Source organism: Paralichthys olivaceus, chromosome 10 (assembly GCF_024713975.1).
Source record: "Paralichthys olivaceus isolate ysfri-2021 chromosome 10, ASM2471397v2, whole genome shotgun sequence".
Lineage (NCBI taxonomy): Eukaryota > Metazoa > Chordata > Actinopteri > Pleuronectiformes > Paralichthyidae > Paralichthys > Paralichthys olivaceus.
Genome location: NC_091102.1, coordinates 320,200 through 330,000, shown reverse-complemented (window position 1 = coordinate 330,000; position 9,801 = coordinate 320,200). Strand labels below are relative to the sequence as shown.

The 9,801-nt window shown below is 44.6% G+C and overlaps 2 protein-coding genes across 9 annotated transcripts in view; one reads left to right on the top strand and one right to left on the bottom strand.

Annotated features, from left to right (window-relative positions):
• LOC109641823 (bone morphogenetic protein receptor type-2-like) overlaps positions 1 to 5,869 on the top strand; it is a 14,150-nt gene extending 8,281 nt beyond the window's left edge. For 4 of the 7 annotated variants that reach the window (XM_069532641.1, XM_069532640.1, XM_069532642.1 and 1 more), the window contains 7 exons: positions 974 to 1,163; positions 1,245 to 1,332; positions 1,715 to 1,785; positions 1,867 to 1,983; positions 2,067 to 2,264; positions 2,558 to 3,368; positions 3,655 to 5,869. In XM_069532641.1, the coding sequence (XP_069388742.1) occupies positions 974 to 1,163; positions 1,245 to 1,332; positions 1,715 to 1,785; positions 1,867 to 1,983; positions 2,067 to 2,264; positions 2,558 to 3,368; positions 3,655 to 3,950 (1,771 nt within the window). In that variant the 3' untranslated portion in view covers positions 3,951 to 5,869. The remainder of the gene's footprint in view (positions 1 to 973; positions 1,164 to 1,244; positions 1,333 to 1,714; positions 1,786 to 1,866; positions 1,984 to 2,066; positions 2,265 to 2,557; positions 3,369 to 3,654) is intronic. The other 3 variants (XM_069532644.1, XM_069532643.1, XM_069532645.1) reach the window with 2 other exon arrangements.
• A 1,311-nt stretch (positions 5,870 to 7,180) lies between these two features.
• The window catches only part of LOC109642081 (titin-like), a 165,684-nt gene continuing 163,063 nt past the window's right edge, over positions 7,181 to 9,801 (bottom strand). For both annotated transcript variants that reach the window (XM_069532619.1, XM_069532620.1), the window contains 3 exons: positions 9,589 to 9,742; positions 8,912 to 9,247; positions 7,181 to 8,525 (listed from right to left, as the gene is read on the bottom strand). In XM_069532619.1, coding sequence (XP_069388720.1) covers positions 8,233 to 8,525; positions 8,912 to 9,247; positions 9,589 to 9,742 — 783 coding nt within the window. In that variant the 3' untranslated portion in view covers positions 7,181 to 8,232. The remainder of the gene's footprint in view (positions 8,526 to 8,911; positions 9,248 to 9,588; positions 9,743 to 9,801) is intronic.

Below are 9,801 nucleotides of genomic sequence, written 5' to 3'. Positions count from 1 at the left end.
ACAGGTACACACACACACTGCCATACACAACCACAGGTACACACACACACTGCCATACACAACCACAGGTACACACACACACCGCCATACACAACCACAGGTACACACACACACCGCCATACACAACCACAGGTACACACACACACACACCGCCATACACAACCACAGGTACACACACACACCGCCATACACAACCACAGGTACACACACACACACACCGCCATACACAACCACAGGTACACACACACACCGCCATACACAACCACAGGTACACACACACACACACCGCCATACACAACCACAGGTACACACACACACCGCCATACACAACCACAGGTACACACACACACTGCAATACACAACCACAGGTACACACACACACTGCCATACACAACCACAGGTACACACACACACTGCCATACACAACCACAGGTACACACACACACCGCCATACACAACCACAGGTACACACACACACCGCCATACACAACCACAGGTACACACACACACTGCAATACACAACCACAGGTACACACACACACTGCCATACACAACCACAGGTACACACACACACTGCCATACACAACCACAGGTACACACACACACCGCCATACACAACCACAGGTACACACACACACCGCCATACACAACCACAGGTACACACACACACTGCAATACACAACCACAGGTACACACACACACTGCCATACACAACCACAGGTACACACACACACTGCCATACACAACCACAGGTACACACACACACCGCCATACACAACCACAGGTACACACACACACCGCCATACACAACCACAGGTACACACACACACTGCAATACACAACCACAGGTACACACACACACTGCCATACACAACCACAGGTACACACACACACTGCCATACACAACCACAGGTACACACACACACTGCCATACACAACCACAGGTACACACACGTTTCTCTCTCATTCTCAGGAATCTGTCTCAGGGGCGAAGGTCTCCTCGAGTTGGCTCCGCCTCTTCCCACATTGAGGACCTGCAGGTGGGCGTGGTCAAAAATCTCCAGGGAGACCCACATCTTCCATGTGTCGTCAAGACAACCACGAGTGGAGCAGAGGTCCCTGATAAAAAACGAAATCTAATCAACAATGAACGGCAGCAGGTGGTGAGACGGACGTTAATGTGAAAAATGAAACAATTGTTTTTTATACTCATTCATTCCCCTCTCTCTCTCTCTCTCTGTCAGAGTCAAGCTCGGTTGTCCTCTTCAGACGCCACCTCCAGCCTGACGCCTGCCGCCGTCCTCAGCACCATCTCTGAATGTGAACGCAGACGTGAGTTTGAACGTCTTCATACACAGTCTGTGGTTTTAACATCTGTCCAGTATGTGTCTCTCACGTCCCTGCTCTACGTCTTGTGTGTTCGTTAAGACCAAAGTCATCAAGAGAAGAAAAGCTCTGTATAGAAACAGACCATTTACCAAAACATTTAATAGCGGGTGTGGCCTCTGCCGTCACGTGACAAATGCTGGAGTTTACTAACTGATCAGCTGAGGCTGATGGAGAACTCATTGAAATGAAGTACCCTGATTTCAGTTATCACGGTGCATCCTGAGGAGAACATGAACATCTGAACCACATAGTTTTCAAGTTGTTAAGTTGTCAGTGGAACCAAAATGATGGCTTGAGTGTTGTTACTGTCCCTGCTGTCCTCCAGGTGGCACTGTGTCCGTCTGCCTGCAGCTGACAGAAGAAGACCTGGAGGCCACCAAGCTCGACCCCAGAAAGGTCTTCACTTTTAATCTGATGCTATATTTGTGCTTCACACCTCAAACGTTTCCTCATCATTCACAACGTCTGTCTCTACAGGTCGATAAGAACCTGAGGGAAAATTCTGATGAGAACTTAATGGAACATTCACAGAAACAGTTCAGTTCACATCCACAAATCACCAATCTGCTGTCACAGGCTCTACAGACTAACCAGGTATAACCACTGAGGTAACCAACTAACTACCAGGGTGACTGCTGCTGAACCTAGAGTAACCTGAGATCCTGTGGTTCCACCAGGTGAACAACTCTGTGTTGACTCATCATGGAGAACTGGGCGGTGTTGACACTCCTCCGTCCTCCTCCATCTACCCCCTCCCCAAACAGCAGAACTTGCCCAAGAGACCCACAAGCCTCCACCTTCTCCCCAAAACCAAGGAGACCCTGTCGGCCTCTTCTCGACGGAAGCTGGAGAAGCTCAAGTCGAACCACAGACAGGTAGGATCTGGTCTGATGAGTCTAAATATGGACTTAACCTGAGAGAGACTGATCAGACCATGTACAGTTTTCTAGAGAACATCACAGACGGGTTTCCGTTGTGTGGTGATTGGTGAAGTTGTGCAGTCGGACCATTGTGGTGGAGGTAATCAGGAACTCCCTTCCTGTTTGACCTGCAGGTCTTTGGGTTTTGGATCGTTGGGTTGCGAAACAGTTTAGTTTTGTTGTTCACTTCTTATTTGGTTTGAATGACAATAAAGTTTGTCACTAACTCAGACTGAACTGTATTTCAGGTGGAAACAGGCGTTGCTAAGATGAACACGGTGACAGTTGCCGCAGCAGCAGAGCCCCACTTGGTGACCACGGTAAACAGCAACACCAGCACTAGAGGCAGCGTTGCAACTGGAAAAATTGTCCAGTCCATAACAGTGGCTGCCAACAGCTACAGTGTGGGGGTCCCCACCCTGGTGACGAACGGTATGATCACTGGAGGTCGAACCAACCCAGCAGGACCACAGCTGGAGGACGACAACAGGATGGAGGAAGAGACGATCGGAAGAGAAGACAGTCATCTGAATCTACTCAACTTCAGTCCTGATGAAGACGAACCACTGCTGAGGAGAGAACAGCCTCCAGCCAAAAGCCAAGACCTTCCTCATCAGTCACGAGCATCAGGACGAGGATCAAACTCCAACAACAACAACAACAACAGGATTGTGTTGGGAGCAGAGGTCAAGATCCAGGATTTAGAGGTTAAAGCTGACAGGACGAAGGGTTCAGAGGTCATTCAGGTCAGAGAAGTCATCAGTCCCAAACCTGAGCAGATTTGTGCAACTCCAGTTACACAAGCGCAAGATCCACCCCCCAAAACCTTAACCCAGGTCGAGGAACCTTTGGCTGCAGAAACCTTTACTGCAAGTGATCCAGCCTCAGATCCAGAAGCTCCAGAATCTCAAGATTTAGAAGCCGCTGCTCCTAATGAAGCCTCAGATCCAGAACCTGCAGCTCTGCAAGTTTCAGCCGTAGATCAGGTGCAGCAGACCAGAACCAGGAGACCTGAGCGTCCTTGTTCTCTGGACCTGTCCTCGTCCTTCCCCTCTTCAGGTGAGTCAAGATTCATGTCCATTCATGTGAAGACCCTGTTTGTGACCTGAACATTAACCAACTTTAAACACGTTCATTCTTCTATTTCTTCTTAATTACCTGAGAGACACTGTTTTAATGGCTGTGGCCTCCTTCAACTGGAGGATTAGCCGATGGTATCATGACCTCTACTTCCCTGTTGTGAAGGGTCGGTGGTTTGACCTTGGTTGCTATGGCAACAACGAGGTGCTATTTCAAATCTGTCCATTCATCAGTTCTCTAATGTGTTTCTGTCTCCTCTCCTCAGAAGATCTGAGTGCTTCAGGAGAGAAAATAAAACGTCGCGTTAAGACACCGTACACTCTGAAAAAATGGCGTCCAGCCTCATGGGTTGTTTCCACGGATACAGCTCTCGACCCAGACTTTGAGTTCAACACCGATGGCATCAGTAGCAGCCACACTCACATTTATTCTGGTCTAAATAGAGCAAGAAGGGTCATCCCTAAGGTCAAACAGTCAAAATCCAGCATGGCTGTGTTTTGGGTTGGATGTGGATCCACAGCGGCCTCGTCCTCTGAGCCTGATGGGATGAGCAGCTTCTAATGTCTTCTTGTGTCACCTCTTCTTCTTCCTTCTCTTTTATTGTGGAAAATACACTTTGTTGCCCAACTTCTCAAAGTAAACTGAACCCGAACCTGTTTTTTTACAGAAATCTCGACGGAGGCGAGATTTGAGGTTTGCTTGATTGACCTGGAAACCTTTTGAAGGATTAACTGTTACCTTTTGTTTCGATCGGACCTCGAACCTTCGGCCTTTAACGTACAAAGTATCGCGAATGCCAATTGATTTCCAAACTTTGAGATGATTGGCTCATGTTGTAATTAATGTTGTGACCTTTACCCGACCAGAGAAAAAACATCGCCTCTAACCTGTGGTGGCAGATGTTGATCCTGCCTGGTTAACGTCTCTGATGGTGGGAACTTGACGGATCCTCCTCTGTGGTGGATGTTTGGGCTCGATAGAAGAAGAGAAGAAGAATCTTTTCGATGATTGGCTCCTGTTGAGATTTCTTGCGTAGGTGTTGGACAGTTGATGGTGGAAGTGTCCTCGGTCCGACCTGAGTGGTTTCACTCACCTGTCGTCACCCGAAGAATCGGACTCGTGCGTCTTGTATGTTGTGAATGTTGCTGCATGTGGGAGTGACCCTGATCCTCCCTGAGACTTTCAGCTCTTTCTGTTGGTGGTGAAGTTAGCAACGCTCTGCAGATACTTGGACTCCTGCTGTGTAGATGTGATGATTGGCTCGTCAGCGTAACCAAAGAGGATCGCTCAAATCAAATTGTTTTATGCACTTTAAAGAAAGTCTGTGTCCGTAAACCTTATGAGGGACGTCTCGTGCAATTCCAGGAGAAACAATAGTTTCAATTCCAAATGTTTCTTCTCTGTGTCTTTGTCGAATGTGATCAAAAGATTTTTTGCTTCAAAGCCTAAATGTAGCTATGCAGTGAGCTCCTCCTGGTGGCGTGTTAACAGATCAACTCTCTGAGAATTTCTATTCCTTTCTTTTGCACTTTGCTTTACGAGCTGCCGCGTGAGGTCTGCTACACCACGTCAGGAAGGACACAGGAGCTAACGTTTCAGGAAGGACACAGGAGCTAACGTTCGGAGAAATAAAAAGAAAGGAAACCTCAGGAAGCTCACGACACTGAGGTGGAACGATGACGGAGGAGATGAAGAAAGAGCTGAACTGTCGCAATGATGTTTATAAAGTAGTGGTAGAAAAAGAAAGTTAATCTGTTTAAAGAAGAGAATGTTGATGTTGATAAAGTTTATCCACCACAGCACTTTTATTATTTTATTATTCATTCATGTGTTTTATTTTATATACATTTTATTTTAAAATCATTTTTGTTTTATTATATATCCACATTATACACAACCTGCTTGTCGTCCACTGCCTTAAAATTAGTGTGAAGTATTTTTTACTTATAGTTGAATTGAATAAACACACGTGAAGTTTTGGGTATGAAGTGGATTCTATATAACAATATATCATTTTTGTTACGTGAACAAGGTTTTTGGAAGAAGAAGAAGTAGAAGTACTTGTGAGTAGTAATAGAAGTTGAAAATGTTTTAAATGCCAAATTTATAAATGAACTTTGGTATGAAAAAAAAAAGAGAATCATAATTTTCATCTTTTATTTATTCAAACATAAAATGAATATCGAACAGAATCATTTTTATACAAAGTGAGCGATCAGCTGATTTTATAAAGTTTGGTTTTGTCTTAATCTTTTAACTACATGAACATTCCATTAAGCCTCATTAACGTTTTACTTCATTTTTTCCTGTTTATTGTTTCAGCTCCTTCATATAAAATAGTTGGGTCAACACGGCCGACGTAGCTAATCGTTGTCATTTATATCACATTATTTTATTGAATTGAACTTTCAATGCTTTTTGTTGGTTTTCTATTTTCTACTGTTTGTAACAAACAGAAAATAAAGAACAGTGAATATTCATTTGCATTTATGTAAATGCTCTGATTCGATTTTTATACTTTGTTAATGTCTCGTTCAGTTGACGCATGATCTCAATCGGTGGGGGGGCGCACAGACAGGGAACACTATAATAATAATTATTATAATTATTATTATTATTATTGTTTATTAGTTAATAATCACTACTTTACAATTCAAGCGACTCACGATAAGTGCATCAACCATGAGGGAACAACAAGAATCAAGTGAGTACAAGATGCAGAGCAGCGGGGACGGGTTGGGGTGTAAGGTTTGACCTTGTCCTGGATGTAGACTGGACCTGAGGAAATAAGGATCTGGTGGTTAACTGTCAAACGCAGCAGAAAGGTCCAGAAGAAGAGGACAGAGGAGAGAGGCTGCTCTAGCACAGTGAAGCTGCTCAGACAGCATTAGGACAGTCTCAGTTGAGGGGCCAGCCTTGAAACCAGACTGGTGAGGATCGAGAAGGTTGTTCTGGTGAAGATAAGAGGGGAGCTGAATGAAGATGGCTCGCTCAAGTGATTTGAAAAGATAAGGAAGAAGAGAGACAGGTCTGTAGTTGTTTACTTCAGATGGGGTGAGGGGGGGGGAGTTAGGGAAACAGACAGTTAGCAGGGAAGTGTTAATGAGATGGGTGAGAAAAGGAAGAAGGTCGGGAGCAATAGATTGGAGAATGTGAGAAGGGATGGGGTCCAGGGGGCAGGTGGTTGGATGGGCGGAGGTTACCGGGGTGAGAACTTGGTCGGGAGACGGGGGTGAAAGAGGAAAGAGAAGGGGATGAAGATGAAGGAAAGGTAAATTACAGAAGGTGGGATGGAGAATGAGGAGTGCATCAAAGTCCTATTTTTTGTTTCACCATTTTTCCAGTGATCAGAATGTTTGACCTCTGTTCACTTGATGGTTCAGTCGAGATGCTACAAGCAGAACTGTCTCACTCTCACTGTCTGTTGTGTGTGTGTGCAAGTGTGCAATGTGATGTTTCCCTTATCTTAAAAAACCCAGTTACCTTTCCCTCAAGTTCTGGGAGAATCATACAGAAACTAGTTTGGTTACAGTAATCAACTGCTTATAAGGACCATTCTGTATAATCAATGATCACATGATCTCTGCAGCAGAGTTCATACGTCACTTCCTGTCTCTGGCTGAAACTCTGGAGACGATTCTCTGGATTCTACCTGGAGCTCATGTCTGAAAACAGCTTCGGTGTTTCATGACTTGATCATCTGTGGTTCTGTGTAAAACGCTGCAGAGTAAATCAGTGAGTTGATCTGATCATGAGGAAACATGACTCAATAAACAGCCAGGAAACCAGTGTGTTGTGCTGAAATCATGCTTTATTAAATCAGTAATGCATCAAACTCAAGGAGGACGAAATATAGTTCTACATCAACAGATCAATTAAATCAAAGTTCAGGGTGAAACACAACCGTTCTCTTCTTTCATCCACAGGAGATGGAATCACTGTGGTGAAGACGACGACCCCGACTACTGACAAGGTGAAATGACTAAAAGCTAAAAACACTCACACTCAAACACACAAACACATTAACTATCCTCCAGGAGACAGCGCTGCGTCTGCACAGCAGAGCCGGCGTTGACCTTCTGTTCGATCATGGCCAGGAGATATTAGGTTTTAAAAAGCCAACCCGGCCGTCCTGTGCCAGACGCAGCGCTCTTAAATAAAATGATCTAAACGCTGGGAGTGCAGGCCGCTTGCACTCTGAGCAGGTCATCAAATGGTGGTACGACACAGTCAGTCTGAGCACAAGGCCGGTTCACGCTGCTTACATGAGGGTAATGCAAACAGCACTCAGGGTCTTATGCTCATGGTACAACTCATAGGAAACTGTAACAGGCACCGACACGTGTCCAGAACAATAACTTAGTCTTTCTGTTTCTGGTTCCGATCGTCAACAGGGAGCCTCTCTACCTGCTGAGGCAAACTTACAGACTTCAACTTATCGTTGAGGCACAGTTTAGTTTCTCAGTTTAACAGGGTATTCGTTTCTGATGAAACTTTCTCCTGTTAAACCACATTTAGTTTCATTTGGTTTCAGTTAATATTATTGTCATAAATAACAATGCATACATTTCCCATAACCGTTAAATTCGGCTATATACATTATGTACATGTCACAGAAAAGTGGTTCAAAAATCCTAAGTCATAGTTATCCAATATGGCACATTTTATAACAACTTTAGACTTTAGTCTAGTTTGGCATAAATTAATGTCAAGTTTGGTACAAAAATAGTTCATATTTACAAGAAGAAAATCCAGATCTTTATCAAGTCGGTTATCGTTGCTAATTCACTAAATATAAAAGTTCTGGATCAGAGAAATGGGGGAAGAAAATTATCTTTTTTTTTTACATGGACCGAATGAGAACATTGACAGTCGCAGAGTCGGAGCCAAACTCGTTTGACAGTCGGAGGGTGTACGCTCCGCTGTCGCCCTCCTTCACTGCAGAGATCATCAGGGTGGAGAGGTCGCTGGTGTTCTCCACGTGGTACCGCCCTTCTCCGCTGGGGAGGGGACGACCAGAGCGGACCCACTGCACAGAGGGGGCGGGGTCTCCGGAGAACACCCCCGCTATTGTCAGGGACTTCCCTGCCTCAGCACTGACGTTTTGTGGTAGAGCTTCAACCTTTGGTGGCAAACCTGTGAACGAGCGCGAGTCAGTGACAAGACGTTTTATCAGTTTAACTCATACTTGTTTTAAGTGACATAAAAAAATCACATATTTAAACGAAATTACAAAAAGTAGAAAGGCAGGATGTTTGAGCTGCACACTACAAGGTGCAGTTTCTTATTATTTATCTATTGAAGATTTTTTGACCTTTCATCACTGTGCTACATTTTATTTGAATGATTTTACTGAAGATCAGGTGATTGTTGAAATTACTGAAATAAGATTTAAAGCTACCGAACAGAAAAGTTTCAGAAAGCAAAATCTCTCATTTATTTTTTATGAAACCTGAAATATAAAGAGAGCTTCTCACATCATGCTCAGATCAAAGCACCTCTTGTTACTCAGGCGATCTCACCTCGTTTGACCCCTGTGGTTTGGGCCCTCAGGGAGGACGAGGCCTTCACATGCGAGTGAACAGACATTTCCATCATTTGGCTGCTGGAGCTCATGGAAACCATTGACTCAGCCATCATGGCAGACATGCTAGTCTCAGACATGCTAGTCTCAGACATGCTCCTAAATGAACTCTGGGCAGCAGCAGAGTGGGAGTCGCTGCTGTAGGTGCTCGTCTGCTCGTCTGCCTCCTCCATGTGAATGGACGAAGCAGAGAAAGTTTTCTGCACGCCAACAGCAGTGTCAGTAAAATCTCTTTGCTCCATGACAATCATTGTTGTTGGCTCTTCAACAAGGGCTGCGAGGATGCAAATAACAAGCACAGGACTCACAATGTGCACGTACGGTTCACACCAACTGTGCACGTAGTCAAACACTCAGTGACAGCTGTGGTGCTTTGGTTTCACATACATGGGTTTGAATGTTGAATTAGATTTAAAGATTCAATGTGTAGGATTATCGAGGTGACGTGTTTCTGCAGAACAAACAAACAAACCAGGTGGCTGCAATTTTTTACTTTAACACCAGAGGTCACTACAACCTACACACTGAACCTTTAAGATTGCATCGAAGCTTTCATTGTCAAAGATACATGCGCTGACAGAGCTTGACCGTTAGTTGAAATGCAGAGAAACTTACTGAAGACATTGAGTGACGATGTTGCAGAGCACTGTCCAAACGGATTCCTGGCTTTGATCGTGTATTTCCCACCGTCTGCAACTGTGGCTTCACAAATCTCCAGAGTGTGGATGTTTTTAGAGCGACTCAGTCGAATGTTTGATGTGACAGAAATCTGTGGAGACGGAGTTACATCCGGTTTAGCTTCAGAATAAAGTCATCACACACATTTTT